This window comes from Ranitomeya variabilis, chromosome 7, assembly GCF_051348905.1.
Source record: "Ranitomeya variabilis isolate aRanVar5 chromosome 7, aRanVar5.hap1, whole genome shotgun sequence".
In the NCBI taxonomy this organism is placed as follows: domain Eukaryota; kingdom Metazoa; phylum Chordata; class Amphibia; order Anura; family Dendrobatidae; genus Ranitomeya; species Ranitomeya variabilis.
The window spans coordinates 243,890,626-243,914,448 of record NC_135238.1 but is presented as its reverse complement, the minus strand read 5'-3'; the positions used below and the strand labels follow the sequence as shown (position 1 = coordinate 243,914,448).

Here is a 23,823-nt window from a genome sequence, read left to right as displayed (position 1 = left end):
AGGTTTGAATTTTGTTTTTTTGATTTGGGCGAAAGGGGGTGATTTAAACTTTTACATTTTTTTTTTTTTTTTATTTTTAAACACTATTTTTTTTACCTTTGGCATGTTTCAGTAGTCTCCATGGGAGGCTAGGAGCTGGCATCGCCTGATAGGCTCTGCTACATAGAGGTGATGATCAGATCGCTCCTATGTAGTAGAATTACAGCATTGCTAAGAGCGCCGACCACAGGGTGCAATCACAGCAATCCGGCATCACCAACCATAGAGGTCTGCAGGACACCTCAGGTTGTCATGGCAAAGCAGCGCTGACCCCCGATCACGTGACAGGGGTCAGCAATGCGCGTATTTCCGGCCGAGCGACGGAAGCGCTTGTTAAATGTTTGACAGCGGCATTTAACTAGTTAATGGGCATAGGCGGATCACAATTCCACTCGCGCCTATTGCGGGCACGTTTAAAACAGCTGACATGTCCCGGCTTTGAGGTGCGCTCACCGCCGGAGCCCACTTCAAAGCGGGCGATACTGACATCGGACGTACTATTCCGTCAGCTGGCAGTAAAGGGTTAAAGGGAACCTGTGACCAGGATTGTGCTCAGTGACCACAGACAGTGTCAGGTCGGTGCCGTTATACTGATTACACTGATACCTGTGATCAGGATTGTGCTCAGTGACTACAGGCAGTGTCAGGTCGGTGCCGTTATACTGATTACACTGATACCTGTGATCAGGATTGTGCTCAGTGACTACAGGCAGTGTCAGGTCGGGGCCGTTATACTGATTACACTGATACCTGTGATCAGTATTGTGCTCAGTGACTACAGACAGTGTCAGGTCGGTGCCGTTATACTGATTACACTGATACCTGTGATCAGGATTGTGCTCAGTGACTACAGACAGTGTCAGGTCGGTGCCATTATACTGATTACACTGATACCTGTGATCAGGATTGTGCTCAGTGACTACAGACAGTGTCAGGTCGGTGCCGTTATACTGATTACACTGATACCTGTGATCAGGATTGTGCTCAGTGACTACACAGTGTCAGGTCGGTGCCGTTATACTGATTACACTGATACCTGTGATCAGGATTGTGCTCAGTGACTACAGACAGTGTCAGGTCGGCACCGTTATACTGATTACACTGATACCTGTGATCAGGATTGTGCTCAGTGACTACAGGCAGTGTCAGGTCGGTGCCGTTATACTGATTACACTGATACCTGTGATCAGGATTGTGCTCAGTGACTACAGACAGTGTCAGGTCGGTGCCGTTATACTGATTACACTGATACCTGTGATGAGGATTGTGATCAGTGACTACAGTGTCAGGTCAGTGCCGTTATACTGATTACACTGATACCTGTGATCAGGATTGTGCTCAGTGAGTACAGACAGTGTCAGGTCGGCACCGTTATACTGATTACACTGATACCTGTGATCAGGATTGTGCTCAGTGACTACAGACAGTGTCAGGTCGGTGCCGTTATACTGATTACACTGATACCTGTGATGAGGATTGTGATCAGTGACTACAGTGTCAGGTCAGTGCCGTTATACTGATTACACTGATACCTGTGATCAGGATTGTGCTCAGTGAGTACAGACAGTGTCAGGTCGGCACCGTTATACTGATTACACTGATACCTGTGATCAGGATTGTGCTCAGTGACTACAGACAGTGTCAGGTCAGCGCCATTATACTGATTACACTGATACCTGTGATCAGGATTGTGCTCAGTGACTACAGACAGTGTCAGGTCGGTGCTGTTATACTGATTACACTGATACCTGTGATCAGGATTGTGCTCAGTGACTACACACAATATCAGGTCGGTGCCGTTATACTGATTACACTGATACCTGTGATCAGGATTGTGCTCAGTGAGTACAGACAGTATCAGGTCGGCACCGTTATACTGATTACACTGATACCTGTGATCAGGATTGTGCTCAGTGACTACAGACAGTGTCAGGTCGGTGCCGTTATACTGATTACACTGATACCTGTGATCAGGATTGTGCTCAGGGACTACAGTGTCAGGTCGGTGCCGTTATACTGATTACACTGATACCTGTGATCAGGATTGTGCTCAGTGACTACAGACAGTGTCAGGTCGGTGCCGTTATACTGATTACACTGATACCTGTGATTTGGATTGTGCTCAGTGACTACACACAATATCAGGTCGGTGCTGTTATACTGATTACACTGATACCTGTGATCAGGATTGTGCTCAGTGAGTACAGACAGTGTCAGGTCGGCACCGTTATACTGATTACACTGATACCTGTGATCAGGATTGTGCTCAGTGACTACAGACAGTGTCAGGTCGGTGCCGTTATACTGATTACACTGATACCTGTGACCAGGATTGTGCTCAGTGACTACTGTGTCAGGTCGGTGCCGTTATACTGATTACACTGATACCTGTGATCAGGATTGTGCTCAGTGACTACAGTGTCAGGTCGGTGCCGTTATACTGATTACACCGATACCTGTGATCAGGATTGTGCTCAGTGACTACAGTGTCAGGTCGGTGCCGTTATACTGATTACACTGATACCTGTGATCAGGATTGTGCTCAGTGACTACAGACAGTGTCAGGTCGGTGCCGTTATACTGATTACACTGATACCTGTGATTAGGATTGTGCTCAGTGACTACAGACAGTGTCAGGTCGGTGCCGTTATACTGATTACACTGATACCTGTGATCAGGATTGTGCTCAGTGACTACAGACAGTGTCAGGTCGGTGCCATTATACTGATTACACTGATACCTGTGATCAGGATTGTGCTCAGTGACTACAGACAGTGTCAGGTCGGTGCCGTTATACTGATTACACTGATACCTGTGATCAGGATTGTGCTCAGTGACTACAGTGTCAGGTCGGTGCCGTTATACTGATTACACTGATACCTGTGATCAGGATTGTGCTCAGTGACTACAGAGAGTGTCAGGTCGGTGCCGTTATACTGATTACACTGATACCTGTGATCAGGATTGTGCTCAGTGACTACAGACAGTGTCAGGTCGGTGCCGTTATACTGATTACACTGATACCTGTGATCAGGATTGTGCTCAGTGACTACAGACAGTGTCAGGTCGGCTCCGTTATACTGATTACACTGATACCTGTGATAAGGATTGTGCTCAGTGACTACAGGCAGTGTCAGGTCGGTGCCGTTATACTGATTACACTGATACCTGTGATCAGGATTGTGCTCAGTGACTACAGACAGTGTCAGGTCGGTGCCGTTATACTGATTACACTGATACCTGTGATCAGGATTGTGCTCAGGGACTACAGTGTCAGGTCGGTGCCGTTATACTGATTACACTGATACCTGTGATCAGGATTGTGCTCAGTGACTACAGACAGTGTCAGGTCGGTGCCGTTATACTGATTACACTGATACCTGTGATTTGGATTGTGCTCAGTGACTACACACAATATCAGGTCGGTGCTGTTATACTGATTACACTGATACCTGTGATCAGGATTGTGCTCAGTGAGTACAGACAGTGTCAGGTCGGCACCGTTATACTGATTACACTGATACCTGTGATCAGGATTGTGCTCAGTGACTACAGACAGTGTCAGGTCGGTGCCGTTATACTGATTACACTGATACCTGTGACCAGGATTGTGCTCAGTGACTACTGTGTCAGGTCGGTGCCGTTATACTGATTACACTGATACCTGTGATCAGGATTGTGCTCAGTGACTACAGTGTCAGGTCGGTGCCGTTATACTGATTACACCGATACCTGTGATCAGGATTGTGCTCAGTGACTACAGTGTCAGGTCGGTGCCGTTATACTGATTACACTGATACCTGTGATCAGGATTGTGCTCAGTGACTACAGACAGTGTCAGGTCGGTGCCGTTATACTGATTACACTGATACCTGTGATTAGGATTGTGCTCAGTGACTACAGACAGTGTCAGGTCGGTGCCGTTATACTGATTACACTGATACCTGTGATCAGGATTGTGCTCAGTGACTACAGACAGTGTCAGGTCGGTGCCATTATACTGATTACACTGATACCTGTGATCAGGATTGTGCTCAGTGACTACAGACAGTGTCAGGTCGGTGCCGTTATACTGATTACACTGATACCTGTGATCAGGATTGTGCTCAGTGACTACAGTGTCAGGTCGGTGCCGTTATACTGATTACACTGATACCTGTGATCAGGATTGTGCTCAGTGACTACAGAGAGTGTCAGGTCGGTGCCGTTATACTGATTACACTGATACCTGTGATCAGGATTGTGCTCAGTGACTACAGACAGTGTCAGGTCGGTGCCGTTATACTGATTACACTGATACCTGTGATCAGGATTGTGCTCAGTGACTACAGACAGTGTCAGGTCGGCTCCGTTATACTGATTACACTGATACCTGTGATAAGGATTGTGCTCAGTGACCACAGACAGTGTCAGGTCGGTGCCGTTATACTGATTACACTGATACCTGTGATCAGGATTGTGCTCAGTGACTACAGACAGTGTCAGGTCGGTGCCGTTATACTGATTACACTGACACCTGTGATCAGGATTGTGCTCAGTGACTACAGACAGTGTCAGGTCGGCACTGTTATACTGATTACACTGATACCTGTGACCAGGATTGTGCTCAGTGACTACAGTGTCAGGTCAGTGCCGTTATACTGATTACACTGACACCTGTGATCAGGATTGTGCTCAGTGACCACAGACAGTGTCAGGTCGGTGCCGTTATACTGATTACACTGATACCTGTGATCAGGATTGTGCTCAGTGACTACAGACAGTGTCAGGTCGGCTCCGTTATACTGATTACACTGATACCCGTGATAAGGATTGTGCTCAGTGACCACAGACAGTGTCAGGTCGGTGCCGTCATACTGATTACACTGATACCTGTGATCAGGATTGTGCTCAGTGACTACAGACAGTGTCAGGTCGGTGCCGTTATACTGATTACACTGATACCTGTGATCAGGATTGTGCTCAGTGACTACAGACAGTGTCAGGTCGGCTCCTTTATACTGATTACACTGATACCTGTGATAAGGATTGTGCTCAGTGACCACAGACAGTGTCAGGTCGGTGCCGTTATACTGATTACACTGATACCTGTGATCAGGATTGTGCTCAGTGACTACAGACAGTGTCAGGTCGGTGCCGTTATACTGATTACACTGACACCTGTGATCAGGATTGTGCTCAGTGACTACAGACAGTGTCAGGTCGATGCCGTTATACTGATTACACTGACACCTGTGATCAGGATTGTGCTCAGTGACTACAGTGTCAGGTCGGCACTGTTATACTGATTACACTGATACCTGTGACCAGGATTGTGCTCAGTGACTACTGTGTCAGGTCGGTGCCGTTATACTGATTACACTGATACCTGTGATCAGGATTGTGCTCAGTGACTACAGTGTCAGGTCGGTGCCGTTATACTGATTACACCGATACCTGTGATCAGGATTGTGCTCAGTGACTACAGTGTCAGGTCGGTGCCGTTATACTGATTACACTGATACCTGTGATCAGGATTGTGCTCAGTGACTACAGACAGTGTCAGGTCGGTGCCGTTATACTGATTACACTGATACCTGTGATCAGGATTGTGCTCAGTGACTACAGTGTCAGGTCGGTGCCGTTATACTGATTACACCGATACCTGTGATCAGGATTGTGCTCAGTGACTACAGTGTCAGGTCGGTGCCGTTATACTGATTACACTGATACCTGTGATCAGGATTGTGCTCAGTGACTACAGACAGTGTCAGGTCGGTGCCGTTATACTGATTACACTGATACCTGTGATCAGGATTGTGCTCAGTGACTACAGTGTCAGGTCGGTGCCGTTATACTGATTACACTGATACCTGTGATCAGGATTGTGCTCAGTGACTACAGTGTCAGGTCAGTGCCATTATACTGATTACACTGATACCTGTGATCAGGATTGTGCTCAGTGACTACAGACAGTGTCAGGTCGATGCCGTTATACTGATTACACTGACACCTGTGATCAGGATTGTGCTCAGTGACTACAGACAGTGTCAGGTCGGCACTGTTATACTGATTACACTGATACCTGTGACCAGGATTGTGCTCAGTGACTACAGTGTCAGGTCAGTGCCATTATACTGATTACACTGATACCTGTGATTAGGATTGTGCTCAGTGACTACAGTGTCAGGTCGGTGCCGTTATACTGATTACACTGATACCTGTGATTAGGATTGTGCTCAGTGACTGCAGATAGTGTAAGGTCGGTGCTGTTACACTGATTACACGGATACCGGTGATCAGCATTGTGCTCAGTGACTACAGTGTCAGGTCGGTGCTGTTATACTGATTACACTGATACCTGTGATCAGGATTGTGCTCAGTGACTACAGACAGTGTCAGGTCGGTGCCATTATACTGATTAGACTGATACCTGTGATCAGGATTGTGCTCAGTGACTACAGACAGTGTCAGGTCGGTGCCATTATACTCATTAAACTGATACCTGTGATCAGGATTGTGCTCAGTGACTACAGACAGTGTCAGGTCGGTGCTGTTATACTGATTACACTGATACCTGTGATCAGGATTGTGCTCAGTGACTACAGACAGTGTCAGGTCGGTGCCATTATACTGATTACACTGATACCTGTGATCAGGATTGTACTCAGTGATTGTAGACAGTGTCAGGTCGGTGCTGTTATTGATTACAGTGATACCTGTGATCAGGATTATGCTCAGTGACTAGTGTCAGGTTGGAGCCGTTATACTGATTACACTGATTCCTGTGATCAGGATTGTGCTCAGTGACTAGTGTCAGGTCGGTGCCGTTATACTGATTACACTGATACCTGTGATCAGGATTGTGCTCAGTGACTACAGACAGTGTCAGGTCGGTGCCGTTATACTGATTACACTGATACCTGTGATCAGGATTGTGCTCAGTGACTACAGACAGTGTCAGGTCGGTGACATTATACTGATTACACTGATACCTGTGATCAGGATTGTGCTCAGTGACTACAGGCAGTGTCAAGTCGGAGCCGTTATACTGATTACACTGATACCTGTGATCAGGATTGTGCTCAGTGACTACAGACAGTGACAGGTCGGTGCCGTTATACTGATTACACTGATACCTGTGATCAGGATTGTGCTCAGTGACTGCAGACAGTGTCAGGTCGGTGCTGTTACACTGATACCTGTGATCAGGATTGTGCTCAGTGACTACAGACAGTGTCAGGTCAGTGCTGTTATACTGATTACACTGATACCTGTGATCAGGATTGTGATCAGTGACTACAGTGTCAGGTCGGTGCCGTTATACTGATTACACTGATACCTGTGATCAGGATTGTGCTCGGTGACTACAGACAGTGCCAGGTCGGTGCCGTTATACTGATTACACTGATACCTGTCAGCAGGATTGTGCTCAGTGACTACAGACAGTGTCAGGTTGGTTCCGTTTTACTGATTACACTGATACCTGTGATCAGGATTGTGCTCAGTGACTACATGCAGTGTCAGGTCGGTGCCGTTATACTGATTACACTGATACCTGTGATCAGGATTGTGCTCAGTGAGTACAGACAGTGTCAGGTCAGTGCTGTTATACTGATTACACTGATACCTGTGATCAGGATTGTGATCAGTGACTACAGTGTCAGGTCGGTGCCGTTATACTGATTACAGTGATACCTGTGATCAGGATTGTACTCAGTGACTACAGTGTCAGTGTGGCTTTGGTTTATTGAACCACAAAACAGGCAGATAATACATAGAACAGTTTGTCACGATTCACACCGTGACCGTCACCCCTACGTCACGGATCAGGGTGACCTTAGGCCAACAGACGGCTATCACATGTGCAGGGGGGGTTATCTTAGGTATCCCTCCACTGCTGGCAATGTGATAAAAACACACACAAGGTTATTGACCTATTGATTTACAGCATGGGCTTATTTTAGTTATCCCACTGCTCTGCAAAATAACACGAACTGCAGGGATTTATGTATATCCCGCTTTACAGTTCCGCTTGAAAACTTGCCGCTCTCTGGCGCCCCCCTTACCCTCAGGTCAGATTAGGTACTGCACCTAGGGTAGTTAGTCGCCAGAAAGGCTGCCTGCTATGTACCAGCTATTGGGCACGCTGCAGCGAGGCGATATAACTTCTCCCACTCAGGCAGGAACAATAATTATCAACGCCGCCGTCGCTACAACGACTCCCAAAGGCACAGAACAAGGTATGCTGCCACCAGCTTCGATTAACGGGTCCGAAGCTAACCCAAAACAGTAGCGTAATTCCCTTCAGAAGACTTAGGGTACGTTTTAGAGCAGGAAGAACGAAACTAGTAATTTAAATATTTTACTCCGAAAGATTAGGCAGTGTTTATCAAAATATTACAAGGATGTTAAGAGACAATTGAAAATATGTACAAAGTAATTATAAAATAACAGGGGTTAAAAGAGAAATTAACACTTACATGTGTTCAGATGATTTCAGGCAAAACCAGGCTAGTGGGCGGAGCTCCAAATATCCCAGTTCATCAGGGCTGGCAGTAAGAGCTCCTCAGGTAAGACTAACTGCTGGGTGCTTTGCAGAAAACTTATAGCTGCAGCCTGGTGACATCACTAAAAGGGTTGAGTTAACATCGCCCTCCCCTCTCCTCAGCTGTACAGTTTTCTCCAACAATTCTTATAATTCTGGTATTTTTGCTCCCGAACGTGTCAGAATCATAACACACCTAGCATTCATCTTATTTTAAAATTGGCTTTCTAATCAGACCAAATTTGTCCTAGTTGTTCCGCACGGTTGAGGAGAAATCCGCACTTTGCACTCATTGGGCCTAGCTGCTCGCTCTTACAGTGGATGATAGATCCGCCAAAGGAGATTCGCAACATGGACTTTTCATTTTCCTAGCCCAAATCGGTGGCCCAATATCTTATTATAATGGAACAAAGGACTTCCTGTCTTTAGAGAAATTATATACCAGTTCTAGCTGATTCTAGATGGGAGGAGGGAGAGTGAGCAATGTAGGGAGATCAGCTTACAGCTCCAAGCGCAATAAAAATTCTTCTGGTACAGGCATGAGGGGTTTGGGATCTACACATATACATCTCAGCAAACAGAAACACACAGAGAAGGGGGGTTTTTAGCCCACAGCATGGGTGCTAACAGGCAAAGCTACAAAATCATATTACATTTCATACAATATCGTGACACAGTTCCAGCAAAATTCCCCAAGATGGTGCACATTACAGAGTCTCACCCTTTCGCTGACTTGCCAGGATAATGGCAGATGTTACGTCAGAGTTCCCAGGGCCACTACCCCACCTGTGATACACACACAGACAGGAGAAAAGTCACAGAGAAAAAAGCAGAGATGATTACCTGCTCAGGCCTCCAAAACAAATGCACTGGCAGGGTGCAGTGGACCCGAATAATGATGGCAGAAACACAGGTGCAACAATACCGATGAAACAACCACTTTCAATCCAGTGTTGGCTGCTTGGTATTTTAGTGCACAAAAAGATAATAGTCTGTATCTGGCGTTATTCACACAGGCAATGCAGAGCATCTGGCTAACAGTCTCCTGTTGTTTGGTTTGAACACGTTCCTTCCCACCGGCGTGTGGATGAGCGGCCAGAGCAGCAGCTGGAATAGCGACCAGAGCAGCAGCTGGAATAGTGACCGGAGCAGCGACCGGAGCAGCAGCTGGAATAGCGACCGGAGCAGTAGCTGGAATAGTGACCGGAGCAGCAGCTGGAATAGTGACCAGAGCAGCGACCGAAGCAGCAGCTGGAATAGCGACCAAAGCAGCAGCTGGAATAGCGACCAGAGCAGCAGCTGGAATAGTGACCGGAGCAGCAGCTGGAATAGTGACCGGAGCAGCGACCAGAGCAGCAGCTGGAATTGCGACCAAAGCAGCAGCTGGAATAGTGACCAGAGCAGCAGCTGGAATAGTGACCGGAGCAGCAGCTGGAATAGTGACCGGAGCAGCGACCAAAGCAGCAGCTGGAATAGCGACCAGAGCAGCAGCTGGAATAGTGACCAGAGCAGCAGCTGGAATAGTGACCGGAGCAGCAGCTGGAATAGTAACCGGAGCAGGGACCGGAGCAGCGGCCAAAGCAGTGACCGAAGCAGCAGTTGGAATAGTTACCGGAGCAGCAACTGGAATAGCCACCAGAGCAGCGACCGGAGCGGAGGCCGGAATAACGACCAGAGCAGCAACAGGAGCAGCAGCTGGAATAGTGACTGAAGCAGCGACTGGAAAAGATTCCAGTTTGTTTGTATACAGTAGATTATGTGTGACATTAAAGGGAACCTGTCACCCCGTTTTTTGAAGATGAGCTAAAAATAGCGTTAAATAGGGGCAGAGCTGGGCGTTACATTAGTGTATTTTTTGTGCCTTTATTACCCACCTATGCTGCCGAAATACCTTTGTAAAGTCGCCGTTTTCTGCTGTCACTCACGCTGGTCTGGTCCTATGGGCGTGGCGACAGCGCTGTTTCTCCCCCAGATCAGGCTCATCATTACGTTGGTGGCGTAGTGGTGTGCGCATGTCCAAAAGGCGAATCCACTGCCCAGGTGATGAAAAACAGCGCGATCTGCGCTATTCAGCCGTTTACCGGTGGGCGCGGCCATCTTTCCTGTGGCCGCGCGTGCGCAGATGGAGCGCTCTGCGCCCACCGGTAAACGGCTGAATAGCGCAGATCGCGCTGTTTTTCATCACCTGGGCAGTGGATTCGTCTTTTGGACATGCGCACACCACTACGCCACCAATGTAATGATGAGCCTGATCTGGGGGAGAAACAGCGCTGTCGCCACGCCCATAGGACCAGACCAGCGTGAGTAACAGCAGAAAACGGCGACTTTACAAAGGTATTTCGGCAGCATAGGTGGGTAATAAAGGCACAAAAAATACACTAATGTAACGCCCAGCTCTGCCCCTATTTAACGCTATTTTTAGCTCATCTTCAAAAAACGGGGTGACAGGTTCCCTTTAAAGGGGGAAGGGTGCTGAAATGATTCAGGGTCACATTGTGTCACTTACAAATATGGAGAGAATGACCGGGCCCCGGATTATCCACCAGACGCTGGCGTTGGAGTTGATGTTCCAGCAGCTGAAAGAAACAGAAGCCGAAATCAGACACAACCTGCCCCCGAGGCATCGCCCCACAGCACTGCGCCTCATGCTATCAGTTACCTGCAGTGTTGTCATGGGGATGCAAGCCACATCAATGTCCACACAAACAGGAGTGAACAGATATCGGTTATATCTGTAATATAATAGATGTCCATATACAGTGGCATGTAAAAGTCTGGGCACCCCTGGTCAAAATTACTGTTATTGCGAACAGTTCAGCAAGTTGAAGATGAAATGATCTAAAAGACCTAAAGTTTCAGATGATACATTTCCTTAGTATTTTAGGCAAAAATAAAATAAATATATATCTTCATGTTTTCCATTTTAAAAATTACAAAAAGTTAAATGGGCCGATGCACAAGTTTGTTCACCCTACATGATTATTACCTAGTAGCGCCCCTTTTATAAGTATCACAGCTTGTAGCGCCCCTTTTATAAGTATCACAGCTTGTAGATGCTTTTTGTAGCCAGATAAGAGTCTTCCTCTTCTTGTTTGAGGGATTTTCCTCCGTTCCTCCTTGGAGAACTCCTCCCGTTCTGTGAGATTCCTGGGGAGTCTTGCATCCTCGGTTATTTTGAGGTCTTGCCACAGATTATCAATGGTGTTCAGATCAGTGGACTGTGAGGGCCACTGTAAAACCTTCATCTGGCGCCTTTTCAGGTCGTCTATTGTGGATTGTGACGGGTGTTTAGGATCATTCTCCATGTGTAGCAGCCGTCTTCTTCCTCTTCCTCTTTTCATCTTCAGCTTTTTTTACAGATTGTTTTATGTTTGCATCAAGAATTTGTTGAAATTTCATTGAACCCATTCTTCATTCTTCCCTCCTTCTAGTCGTGAAATGTTCCCCGTGCCATACAACACAACCCCAAAGCCTGATTGATCTCCCCCATGCTTAATGGATGGCGAGATGTTCTTCTCCTGAAATTGCGCCCTTTTTTCCCCACACATACCTTTGACCATTGTGGCCTTAGTTCTATTTTATCCTCATCGTTCACAGGACTTGTTTCCATAATGTATCAGGCTTGTTTAGCTGCTCTTTTCATACTTCTAACTCTGAATTTTATGGTGAGGACGCAAGAGAGGTTTTCTTCTGATGACTCTCCCATGAAGGCCATATTTGTGCAGATGTCTCTGAACAGTAGAACAATGTACCACAACTCCAGAGTCTGCCAAACCTCTCTGAATGTGTTTTACAGTCAAGCGGAGGTTTTGTTTTGTCTCAGCAATCCTACAACCAGCTTGCACTGAAGTTTTGCTTGGTCCTTCAGACCTTATCTTGACCTCCACTGTTCCTGGTAACGGCCATTTCTTAATTACATTGTGAACTGAGAAAAGGGCAACTTGAAAACACTTTGCAATCTCCTTACAGCCTCCTCCTGGTTTGTGGCCTCCACCATTCTCAGAGTGCTCGGCAGAGTCTTAAGGTACCTTCACACGAAGCGACGCTGCAGCGATAGCGACAACGATGTCGATCGCTGCAGCGTCGCTGTTTGGTCGCTGGAGAGCTGTCACACAGACCGCTCTCCAGCGATCAACTATGCCGAGGTCCCCTGGTAACCAGGGTAAACATCGGGTAACTAAGCGCAGGGCCGCGCTTAGTAACCCGATGTTTACCCTGGTTACCAGCGTAAAATCTAAAAAAAACAAACAGCACATACTTACATTCACGTCCCCCTGCGTCCACTTCCTGACTGACTGAGCGCCGTACAGTGAGAGCAGAGCGGTGACGTCACCGCTGTGCTGCTTTCACTTTCACTTTGCGGCGCTGAGTCAGAGGAGGAAGCAGACTGCAGGGGACGCAATGTGAGTATGTGCTGTTTGTTTTTTTTACATTTTACGCTAGTAACCAGGGTAAACATCGGGTAACTAAGCGCGGCCCTGCGCTTAGTAACCCGATGTTTACCCTGGTTACCAGTGTAAAATATCGCTGGTATCGTTGCTTTTGGTGTCAAACACAACGATACACAGCGATCGGACGACCAAATAAAGTTCTGGACTTTATTCAGCGACCAGCGACATCACAGCAGGATCCTGATCGCTGCTGCGTGTCAAACGAAACGAGATCGCTAGCCAGGACGCTGCAACGTCACGGATTGCTAGCGATATCGTTATAATGTCGTTTCGTGTGAAGGTACCTTTAGATGAGCCCATGGCTGCTGGTTTTTGGCACAAGATTAGGAGGAGGCCGGGTTTTTTTAAATCTGGAAATTTGCCTCACCTGGCCTTTCCGAACGATGATAGTGAACAATAACCCCAACAGGATAACTAAGGTCTGAAACCTCGGTCACAGTTTTCTAAGCACACAAAGCTGCAAGGGAGCACAAACTTTGGCACCTGACCATTTTTCTTATTGTATTTTTGAAAATGTAAAAGATTAAAATATAAATATATTTTACCTAAAATACAGAGGAAACAATGACAATCTGTAACTATAGGCCTTGTACATCATTTCATCCGCACCTTCATTAACTGTTCACAATAACAGGAATTTTGACCAGGGGTGCACAAACTTTTACATGCCACTCTAAGGAGAGATTCTGGGTAATATAATAGATGTCGGTATAATGGGGGATTCTGGGTAATATAATAGATGTCGGTATAATGGGGGATTCTGGGTAATATAATAGATGTCGGTATAATGGGGGATTCTGGGTAATATAATAGATGTCGGTATAATGGGGGATTCTGGGTAATATAATAGATGTCGGTATAATGGGGGATTCTGGGTAATATAATAGATGTCGGTATAATGGGGGATTCTGGGTAATATAATAGATGTCGGTATAATGAGGGATTCTGGGTAATATAATAGATGTCGGTATAATGGGGGATTCTGGGTAATATAATAGATGTCGGTATAATGGGGGATTCTGGGTAATATAATAGATGTCGGTATAATGGGGGATTCTGGGTAATATAATAGATGTCGGTATAATGAGGGATTCTGGGTAATATAATAGATGTCGGTATAATGGGGGATTCTGGGTAATATAATAGATGTCGGTATAATGGGGGATTCTGGGTAATATAATACATGTCGGTATAATGGGGGTTTCTGGGTAATATAATAGATGTCGGTATAATGGGGGTTTCTGGGTAATATAATAGATGTCGGTATAATGAGGGATTCTGGGTAATATAATAGATGTCGGTATAATGGGGGATTCTGGGTAATATAATAGATGTCGGTATAATGGGGGATTCTGGGTAATAGTGCTGGTGTCGGTATAATGGGGGATTCTGGGTAATAGTGCTGGTGTCGGTATAATGAGGGATTCTGGGTAATAGTGCTGGTGTCGGTATAATGGGGGATTCTGGGTAATAGTGCTGGTGTCGGTATAATGGGGGATTCTGGGTAATAGTGCTGGTGTCGGTATAATGAGGGATTCTGGGTAATAGTGCTGGTGTCGGTATAATGGGGGATTCTGGGTAATAGTGCTGGTGTCGGTATAATGGGGGATTCTGGGTAATATAATAGATGTCGGTATAATGGGGGATTCTGGGTAATATAATAGATGTCGGTATAATGGGGGATTCTGGGTAATATAATAGATGTCGGTATAATGGGGGATTCTGGGTAATATAATAGATGTCGGTATAATGAGGGATTCTGGGTAATATAATAGATGTCGGTATAATGGGGGATTCTGGGTAATATAATAGATGTCGGTATAATGGGGGATTCTGGGTAATAGTGCTGGTGTCGCTATAATGGGGGATTCTGGGTAATATAATAGATGTCGGTATAATGGGGGATTCTGGGTAATAGTGCTGGTGTCGGTATAATGGGGGATTCTGGGTAATAGTGCTGGTGTCGGTATAATGGGGGATTCTGGGTAATAGTGCTGGTGTCGGTATAATGGGGGATTCTGGGTAATAGTGCTGGTGTCGGTATAATGGGGGATTCTGGGTAATAGTGCTGGTGTCGCTATAATGGGGGATTCTGGGTAATATAATAGATGTCGGTATAATGGGGGATTCTGGGTAATAGTGCTGGTGTCGGTATAATGGGGGATTCTGGGTAATAGTGCTGGTGTCGGTATAATGGGGGATTCTGGGTAATAGTGCTGGTGTCGGTATAATGGGGGATTCTGGGTAATAGTGCTGGTGTCGGTATAATGGGGGATTCTGGGTAATATAATAGATGTCGGTATAATGGGGGATTCTGGGTAATAGTGCTGGAGTCGGTATAATGGGGGATTCTGGGTAATATAATAGATGTCGGTATAATGGGGGATTCTGGGTAATAGATGTCGGTATAATGAGGGATTCTGGGTAATAGTGCTGGAGTCGGTATAATGGGGGATTCTGGGTAATATAATAGATGTCGGTATAATGGGGGATTCTGGGTAATAGTGCTGGAGTCGGTATAATGGGGGATTCTGGGTAATATAATAGATGTCGGTATAATGGGGGATTCTGGGTAATATAATAGATGTCGGTATAATGAGGGATTCTGGGTAATATAATAGATGTCGGTATAATGGGGGATTCTGGGTAATATAATAGATGTCGGTATAATGGGGGATTCTGGGTAATAGTGCTGGTGTCGGTATAATGGGGGATTCTGGGTAATAGTGCTGGTGTCGGTATAATGAGGGATTCTGGGTAATAGTGCTGGTGTCGGTATAATGGGGGATTCTGGGTAATAGTGCTGGTGTCGGTATAATGGGGGATTCTGGGTAATATAATAGATGTCGGTATAATGGGGGATTCTGGGTAATATAATAGATGTCGGTATAATGGGGGTTTCTGGGTAATATAATAGATGTCGGTATAATGAGGGATTCTGGGTAATATAATAGATGTCGGTATAATGGGGGATTCTGGGTAATATAATAGATGTCGGTATAATGGGGGATTCTGGGTAATAGTGCTGGTGTCGGTATAATGGGGGATTCTGGGTAATAGTGCTGGTGTCGGTATAATGAGGGATTCTGGGTAATAGTGCTGGTGTCGGTATAATGGGGGATTCTGGGTAATAGTGCTGGTGTCGGTATAATGGGGGATTCTGGGTAATATAATAGATGTCGGTATAATGGGGGATTCTGGGTAATATAATAGATGTCGGTATAATGGGGGATTCTGGGTAATATAATAGATGTCGGTATAATGGGGGATTCTGGGTAATATAATAGATGTCGGTATAATGGGGGATTCTGGGTAATAGTGCTGGTGTCGGTATAATGGGGGATTCTGGGTAATAGTGCTGGTGTCGGTATAATGGGGGATTCTGGGTAATAGTGCTGGTGTCGGTATAATGGGGGATTCTGGGTAATATAATAGATGTCGGTATAATGGGGGATTCTGGGTAATAGTGCTGGTGTCGGTATAATGGGGGATTCTGGGTAATAGTGCTGGTGTCGGTATAATGGGGGATTCTGGGTAATAGTGCTGGTGTCGGTATAATGGGGGATTCTGGGTAATAGTGCTGGTGTCGCTATAATGGGGGATTCTGGGTAATATAATAGATGTCGGTATAATGGGGGATTCTGGGTAATAGTGCTGGTGTCGGTATAATGGGGGATTCTGGGTAATAGTGCTGGTGTCGGTATAATGGGGGATTCTGGGTAATAGTGCTGGTGTCGGTATAATGGGGGATTCTGGGTAATAGTGCTGGTGTCGGTATAATGGGGGATTCTGGGTAATATAATAGATGTCGGTATAATGGGGGATTCTGGGTAATAGTGCTGGAGTCGGTATAATGGGGGATTCTGGGTAATATAATAGATGTCGGTATAATGGGGGATTCTGGGTAATAGATGTCGGTATAATGAGGGATTCTGGGTAATAGTGCTGGAGTCGGTATAATGGGGGATTCTGGGTAATATAATAGATGTCGGTATAATGGGGGATTCTGGGTAATAGTGCTGGAGTCGGTATAATGGGGGATTCTGGGTAATATAATAGATGTCGGTATAATGGGGGATTCTGGGTAATATAATAGATGTCGGTATAATGAGGGATTCTGGGTAATATAATAGATGTCGGTATAATGGGGGATTCTGGGTAATATAATAGATGTCGGTATAATGGGGGATTCTGGGTAATATAATAGATGTCGGTATAATGGGGGATTCTGGGTAATAGTGCTGGTGTCGCTATAATGGGGGATTCTGGGTAATATAATAGATGTCGGTATAATGGGGGATTCTGGGTAATAGTGCTGGTGTCGGTATAATGGGGGATTCTGGGTAATAGTGCTGGTGTCGGTATAATGGGGGATTCTGGGTAATAGTGCTGGTGTCGGTATAATGGGGGATTCTGGGTAATAGTGCTGGTGTCGGTATAATGGGGGATTCTGGGTAATATAATAGATGTCGGTATAATGGGGGATTCTGGGTAATAGTGCTGGAGTCGGTATAATGGGGGATTCTGGGTAATAGTGCTGGTGTCGCTATAATGGGGGATTCTGGGTAATATAATAGATGTCGGTATAATGGGGGATTCTGGGTAATAGTGCTGGAGTCGGTATAATGGGGGATTCTGGGTAATATAATAGATGTCGGTATAATGAGGGATTCTGGGTAATATAATAGATGTCGGTATAATGGGGGATTCTGGGTAATAGTGCTGGAGTCGGTATAATGGGGGATTCTGGGTAATATAATAGATGTCGGTATAATGGGGGATTCTGGGTAATATAATAGATGTCGGTATAATGGGGGATTCTGGGTAATATAATAGATGTCGGTATAATGAGGGATTCTGGGTAATATAATAGATGTCAGTATAATGGGGGATTCTGGGTAATATAATAGATGTCGGTATAATGAGGGATTCTGGGTAATATAATAGATGTCGGTATAATGGGGGATTCTGGGTAATATAATAGATGTCGGTATAATGGGGGATTCTGGGTAATATAATAGATGTCGGTATAATGGGGGATTCTGGGTAATATAATAGATGTCGGTATAATGGGGGATTCTGGGTAATAGTGCTGGTGTCGGTATAATGGGGGATTCTGGGTAATATTGCTGGTGTCGGTATAATGGGGGATTCTGGGTAATAGTGCTGGTGTCGGTATAATGAGGGATTCTGGGTAATAGTGCTGGTGTCGCTATAATGGGGGTTTCTGGGTAATATAATAGATGTCGGTATAATGGTGGATTCTGGGTAATATAATAGATGTCGGTATAATGGGGGATTCTGGGTAATATAATAGATGTCGGTATAATGGGGGATTCTGGGTAATAGTGCTGGTGTCGGTATAATGAGGGATTCTGGGTAATATAATAGATGTCGGTATAATGGGGGATTCTGGGTAATAGTGCTGGTGTCGCTATAATGGGGGTTTCTGGGTAATATAATAGATGTCGGTATAATGGGGGATTCTGGGTAATATTGCTGGTGTCGGTATAATGAGGGATTCTGGGTAATAGTGCTGGTGTCGGTATAATGAGGGATTCTGGGTAATATTGCTGGTGTCGGTATAATGAGGGATTCTGGGTAATAGTGCTGGTGTCGGTATAATGGGGGATTCTGGGTAATATTGCTGGTGTCGGTATAATGGGGGATTCTGGGTAATAGTGCTGGTGTCGGTATAATGGGGGATTCTGGGTAATAGTGCTGGTGTAGGTATAATGAGGGATTCTGGGTAATAGTGCTGGTGTCGGTATAATGGGGGATTCTGGGTAATAGTGCTGGTGTCGGTATAATGAGGGATTCTGGGTAATATTGCTGGTGTCGGTATAATGGGGGATTCTGGGTAATAGTGCTGGTGTCGGTATAATGGGGGATTCTGGGTAATAGTGCTGGTGTAGGTATAATGAGGGATTCTGGGTAATAGTGCTGGTGTCGGTATAATGAGGGATTCTGGGTAATAGTGCTGGTGTCGGTATAATGAGGGATTCTGGGTAATATTGCTGGTGTCGGTATAATGGGGGATTCTGGGTAATAGTGCTGGTGTCGGTATAATGAGGGATTCTGGGTAATAGTGCTGGTGTCGGTATAATGGGGGATTCTGGGTAATAGTGCTGGTGTAGGTATAATGAGGGATTCTGGGTAATAGTGCTGGTGTCGGTATAATGAGGGATTCTGGGTAATAGTGCTGGTGTCGGTATAATGGGGGATTCTGGGTAATAGTGCTGGTGTCGGTATAATGGGGGATTCTGGGTAATAGTGCTGGTGTCTGTATAATGGGGGATTCTGGGTAATAGTGCTGGTGTAGGTATAATGAGGGATTCTGGGTAATAGTGCTGGTGTCGGTATAATGGGGGATTCTGGGTAATATTGCTGGTGTCGGTATAATGAGGGATTCTGGGTAATATTGCTGGTGTCGGTATAATGAGGGATTCTGGGTAATAGTGCTGGTGTCGGTATAATGGGGGATTCTGGGTAATAGTGCTGGTGTCGGTATAATGGGGGATTCTGGGTAATAGTGCTGGTGTCGGTATAATGGGGGATTCTGGGTAATAGTGCTGGTGTAGGTATAATGGGGGATTCTGGGTAATAGTGCTGGTGTAGGTATAATGAGGGATTCTGGGTAATAGTGCTGGTGTCGGTATAATGGGGGATTCTGGGTAATAGTGCTGGTGTCGCTATAATGGGGGATTCTGGGTAATAGTGCTGGTGTCGGTATAATGGGGGATTCTGGGTAATAGTGCTGGTGTCGGTATAATGAGGGATTCTGGGTAATAGTGCTGGTGTAGGTATAATGGGGGATTCTGGGTAATAGTGCTGGTGTCGGTATAATGGGGGTTTCTGGGTAATATAATAGATGTCGGTATAATGAGGGATTCTGGGTAATAGTGCTGGTGTCGGTATAATGGGGGATTCTGGGTAATAGTGCTGGTGTCGGTATAATGGGGGATTCTGGGTAATAGTGCTGGTGTCGGTATAATGGGGGATTCTGGGTAATAGTGCTGGTGTCGGTATAATGGGGGATTCTGGGTAATAGTGCTGGTGTTGGTATAATGAGGGATTCTGGGTAATATTGCTGGTGTAGGTATAATGAGGGATTCTGGGTAATAGTGCTGGTGTCGGTATAATGGGGGATTCTGGGTAATAGTGCTGGTGTCGGTATAATGGGGGATTCTGGGTAATAGTGCTGGTGTCGGTATAATGGGGGATTCTGGGTAATAGTGCTGGTGTCGGTATAATGGGGGATTCTGGGTAATATTGCTGGTGTCGGTATAATGAGGGATTCTGGGTAATAGTGCTGGTGTCGGTATAATGGGGGATTCTGGGTAATAGTGCTGGTGTCGGTATAATGGGGGATTCTGGGTAATATTGCTGGTGTCGGTATAATGAGGGATTCTGGGTAATATTGCTGGTGTCGCTATAATGGGGGATTCTGGGTAATATTGCTGGTGTCGGTATAATGGGGGATTCTGGGTAATAGTGCTGGTGTCGGTATAATGGGGGATTCTGGGTAATAGTGCTGGTGTAGGTATAATGGGGGATTCTGGGTAATAGTGCTGGTGTCGGTATAATGGGGGATTCTGGGTAATATTGCTGGTGTCGGTATAATGAGGGATTCTGGGTAATATTGCTGGTGTCGGTATAATGGGGGATTCTGGGTAATAGTGCTGGTGTCGGTATAATGGGGGATTCTGGGTAATATTGCTGGTGTCGGTATAATGAGGGATTCTGGGTAATATTGCTGGTGTCGGTATAATGGGGGATTCTGGGTAATAGTGCTGGTGTCGGTATAATGGGGGATTCTGGGTAATAGTGCTGGTGTAGGTATAATGAGGGATTCTGGGTAATAGTGCTGGTGTCGGTATAATGAGGGATTCTGGGTAATAGTGCTGGTGTCGGTATAATGGGGGATTCTGGGTAATAGTGCTGGTGTCGGTATAATGGGGGATTCTGGGTAATAGTGCTGGTGTCGGTATAATGGGGGATTCTGGGTAATAGTGCTGGTGTCGGTATAATGGGGGATTCTGGGTAATAGTGCTGGTGTCGGTATAATGAGGGATTGTGGGTAATAGTGCTGGTGTCGGTATAATGGGGGATTCTGGGTAATAGTGCTGGTGTCGGTATAATGGGGGATTCTGGGTAATAGTGCTGGTGTCGGTATAATGGGGGATTCTGGGTAATAGTGCTGGTGTCGGTATAATGGGGGATTCTGGGTAATATTGCTGGTGTCGGTATAATGAGGGATTCTGGGTAATATTGCTGGTGTCGGTATAATGAGGGATTCTGGGTAATAGTGCTGGTGTCGGTATAATGGGGGATTCTGGGTAATAGTGCTGGTGTCGGTATAATGGGGGATTCTGGGTAATAGTGCTGGTGTAGGTATAATGGGGGATTCTGGGTAATAGTGCTGGTGTCGGTATAATGGGGGATTCTGGGTAATAGTGCTGGTGTCGCTATAATGGGGGATTCTGGGTAATAGTGCTGGTGTAGGTATAATGAGGGATTCTGGGTAATAGTGCTGGTGTCGGTATAATGGGGGATTCTGGGTAATAGTGCTGGTGTCGGTATAATGGGGGATTCTGGGTAATAGTGCTGGTGTCGGTATAATGGGGGATTCTGGGTAATAGTGCTGGTGTCGGTATAATGGGGGATTCTGGGTAATAGTGCTGGTGTCGGTATAATGGGGGATTCTGGGTAATAGTGCTGGTGTCGGTATAATGGGGGATTCTGGGTAATAGTGCTGGTGTTGGTATAATGAGGGATTCTGGGTAATATTGCTGGTGTAGGTATAATGAGGGATTCTGGGTAATAGTGCTGGTGTCGGTATAATGGGGGATTCTGGGTAATAGTGCTGGTGTCGGTATAATGGGGGATTCTGGGTAATAGTGCTGGTGTCGGTATAATGGGGGATTCTGGGTAATAGTGCTGGTGTCGGTATACTGGGGGATTCTGGGTAATAATGCTGGTGTCGGTATAATGGGGGATTCTGGGTAATAGTGCTGGTGTCGGTATAATGGGGGATTCTGGGTAATAGTGCTGGTGTCGGTATAATGGGGGATTCTGGGTAATAGTGCTGGTGTCGGTATAATGGGGGATTCTGGGTAATAGTGCTGGTGTCGGTATAATGGGGGATTCTGGGTAATAGTGCTGGTGTCGGTATAATGGGGGATTCTGGGTAATAGTGCTGGTGTCGGTATAATGGGGGATTCTGGGTAATAGTGCTGGTGTCGGTATAATGGGGGATTCTGGGTAATAGTGCTGGTGTCGGTATAATGGGGGTTTCTGGGTAATATAATAGATGTCGGTATAATGAGGGATTCTGGGTAATAGTGCTGGTGTCGGTATAATGGGGGATTCTGGGTAATATAATAGATGTCGGTATAATGGGGGATTCTGGGTAATAGTGCTGGTGTCGGTATAATGGGGGATTCTGGGTAATAGTGCTGGTGTCGGTATAATGGGGGTTTCTGGGTAATATAATAGATGTCGGTATAATGAGGGATTCTGGGTAATAGTGCTGGTGTCGGTATAATGGGGGATTCTGGGTAATAGTGCTGGTGTCGCTATAATGGGGGTTTCTGGGTAATATAATAGATGTCGGTATAATGGGGGATTCTGGGTAATAGTGCTGGTGTAGGTATAATGGGGGATTCTGGGTAATAGTGCTGGTGTCGCTATAATGGGGGTTTCTGGGTACTGAGGAGGGTTATGGCGGAGGGTTGGCGTTGTATACTCACCCCGTGTTCTCATACAGCTGGCGGCACACCGACCAGGCGATGATGAAGACCAGAGGAGAACCTGCAGTACAAATAGTGATGAGTTGGGGTCCAGGTTCTGGGGGTCTCCTTCTGCGCTGTGCACTCACCCCACCCCAGGGCAATGTACCAGCAGAAATATTTCCACTCGGAGAAGAAGGAGACGACGAGCAGCGTGTGCAGGTAGAGCCCCTCCACCAGCAGCCAGCTGTAGTTCGCCATGATGCAGTACTGGAAGAAGATCATGACGTAATGACAGTCCGTCTGTGGAGAGAGGGGGCAGAGGACGTTATACCGGGGGAGAGAGAGGGGGCCGAGGACATTATACCGGGGGAGAGAGAGGGGGCAGAGGACGTTATACCGAGGAAGAGAGAGAGGGCAGAGGACGTTATACCGAGGAAGAGAGAGGGGGCAGAGGACGTTATACCGGAGAAGAGAGAGGGGGCAGAGGACGTTATACCGGAGGAGAGAGAGGGGGCCGAGGACATTATACCGGAGGAGAGAGAGGGGGCAGAGGACGTTATACCGGAGGAGAGAGAGGGGGCAGAGGACGTTATACCGGAGGAGAGTGAGGGGGCAGAGGACGTTATACCGGAGGAGAGAGAGGGGGCAGAGGACGTTATACCGGAGGAGAGTGAGGGGGCAGAGGACGTTATACCGGGGGAGAGAGAGGGGGCAGAGGACGTTATACCGGGGGAGAGAGAGGGGGCCGAGGACATTATACCGGGGGAGAGAGAGGGGGCAGAGGACGTTATACCGAGGAAGAGAGAGAGGGCAGAGGACATTATACCGGAGGAGAGAGAGAGGGCAGAGGACATTATACCGGGGGAGAGAGAGGGGGCAGAGGACGTTATACCGAGGAAGAGAGAGAGGGCAGAGGACGTTATACCGGAGGAGAGAGAGGGGGCAGAGGACGTTATACCGAGGAAGAGAGAGGGGGCAGAGGACGTTATACCGAGGAAGAGAGAGAGGGCAGAGGACGTTATACCGGAGGAGAGAGAGGGGGCAGAGGACGTTATACCGAGGAAGAGAGAGG

General features: G+C 46.4%; 1 protein-coding gene across 2 annotated transcripts in view; it reads right to left on the bottom strand.

The window, feature by feature from the left end:
• Positions 1-23,823, bottom strand: part of SCTR (secretin receptor) — a 231,348-nt gene that overhangs the window by 43,999 nt on the left and 163,526 nt on the right. For both annotated transcript variants that reach the window (XM_077273411.1, XM_077273410.1), the window contains 3 exons: positions 22,898-23,051; positions 22,770-22,830; positions 11,073-11,142 (listed from right to left, as the gene is read on the bottom strand). In XM_077273411.1, the coding sequence (XP_077129526.1) occupies positions 11,073-11,142; positions 22,770-22,830; positions 22,898-23,051 (285 nt within the window). The remainder of the gene's footprint in view (positions 1-11,072; positions 11,143-22,769; positions 22,831-22,897; positions 23,052-23,823) is intronic.